Source organism: Aplysia californica, unplaced genomic scaffold (genome assembly GCF_000002075.1).
Source record: "Aplysia californica isolate F4 #8 unplaced genomic scaffold, AplCal3.0 scaffold00240, whole genome shotgun sequence".
Lineage (NCBI taxonomy): Eukaryota > Metazoa > Mollusca > Gastropoda > Aplysiida > Aplysiidae > Aplysia > Aplysia californica.
The window spans coordinates 38,351-39,533 of NW_004797510.1; the positions used below are offsets into that span (position 1 = coordinate 38,351).

General features: G+C 39.6%; 1 protein-coding gene across 1 annotated transcript in view; it reads right to left on the reverse strand.

The window, feature by feature from the left end:
• Positions 1 to 1,183, reverse strand: part of LOC101854641 (latent-transforming growth factor beta-binding protein 4) — a 33,584-nt gene that overhangs the window by 11,026 nt on the left and 21,375 nt on the right. Inside the window, exons 5-6 of the mRNA XM_005100201.3 lie at positions 1,006 to 1,105; positions 187 to 325 (exon numbers count right to left, since the gene is read on the reverse strand). Of these exons, the coding sequence (XP_005100258.1) occupies positions 187 to 325; positions 1,006 to 1,105 (239 nt within the window). The remainder of the gene's footprint in view (positions 1 to 186; positions 326 to 1,005; positions 1,106 to 1,183) is intronic.

The following is a 1,183-nucleotide window of genomic DNA, read 5'->3' on the forward strand; positions in this document are numbered from 1 at the left end:
GAGATAGATAGATAGATAGATAGATAGATAGATAGATAGATAGATAGATAGATAGATAGATAGATAGATAGATAGATAGATAGATAGATAGATTGACAGTATTTCGGGAAAGAATGACAATCTGATAATAATACAAATATTGTTCTTCCTGTTAATTTCTTTGAAACCAAAACCAAAAAGACTCACCTACTGGACATTCCTTATTACATCTTTCTACGTGCACTGGCTCAATACACCTTTTGCCACATCCTTCACAACACTTTTCTTCCCCGGGGCAATCTGCGTCACGGCTGCATTCTTGTCCATTACACGCACCCAAGTCATTCTGTTACAAAACATAATTTTTATACACTTTTGTGTTATTGAGATATGTCATCTAGACAAGACCAAGCTACCTGGGATCAAGACCAACGTCAATGATCACGTAGCTGTAAGCAAAACACATGTTGAGGAAGTTGATTCTAAAATGTTACAGGCATTTGTCAAAATCCATACAAGTATTCATTGGCCTGACATAATAAGAAATGAACAACTATTGCAGCAAAAATATCGACGACGACGACGACGACAACAACAACAACTACAAAAACAAAATAATATTTAAATCAGAATGAGAACATGGAAATGGATAGGACATTCCCTGAGAAAAACTACAGAAACAGACATTACGCACCAGGCAGTAAGATGGAACCGACAAGGAAAGAGATAAGGAAGAAGGTCAAAAAGTACTTAGGAAAGAGACTTGAATTTGGACATACTAACGGATACGGGGCGCAGCAGGACAAAGGTGGAGACTATAGCACAGGATAGACATAGATGGAGAGTTCCTGTTGGTGGTTTTCACTTCGACAAGGGGTGAAAAAGGCTGATGATAATAACGATGATAGTGAACCGGTATTACGCAAAAGTGCAAGGTCCAGGGAAGGTAACTTAAATACAAGTTAACGCTTTCACGAATTGGGCACTTTGCTTGGTTAGTTCCCCTGTCAGTAGACGTTGGCTTACAATGGGACAAGATCCAGGCTTTTTGTATTCAGGTTTTCCCAGACAACACGTCCCTCCACCTTCCTCGTCATCCACACACACTGAGCCATGTGGGCAATCGCTGCAAGAAAGGGATATCAATAATATTAATGTTGATCTCTCTCTCTCTCTCTCTCTCTCTCTCTCTCTCTCTCTCTCT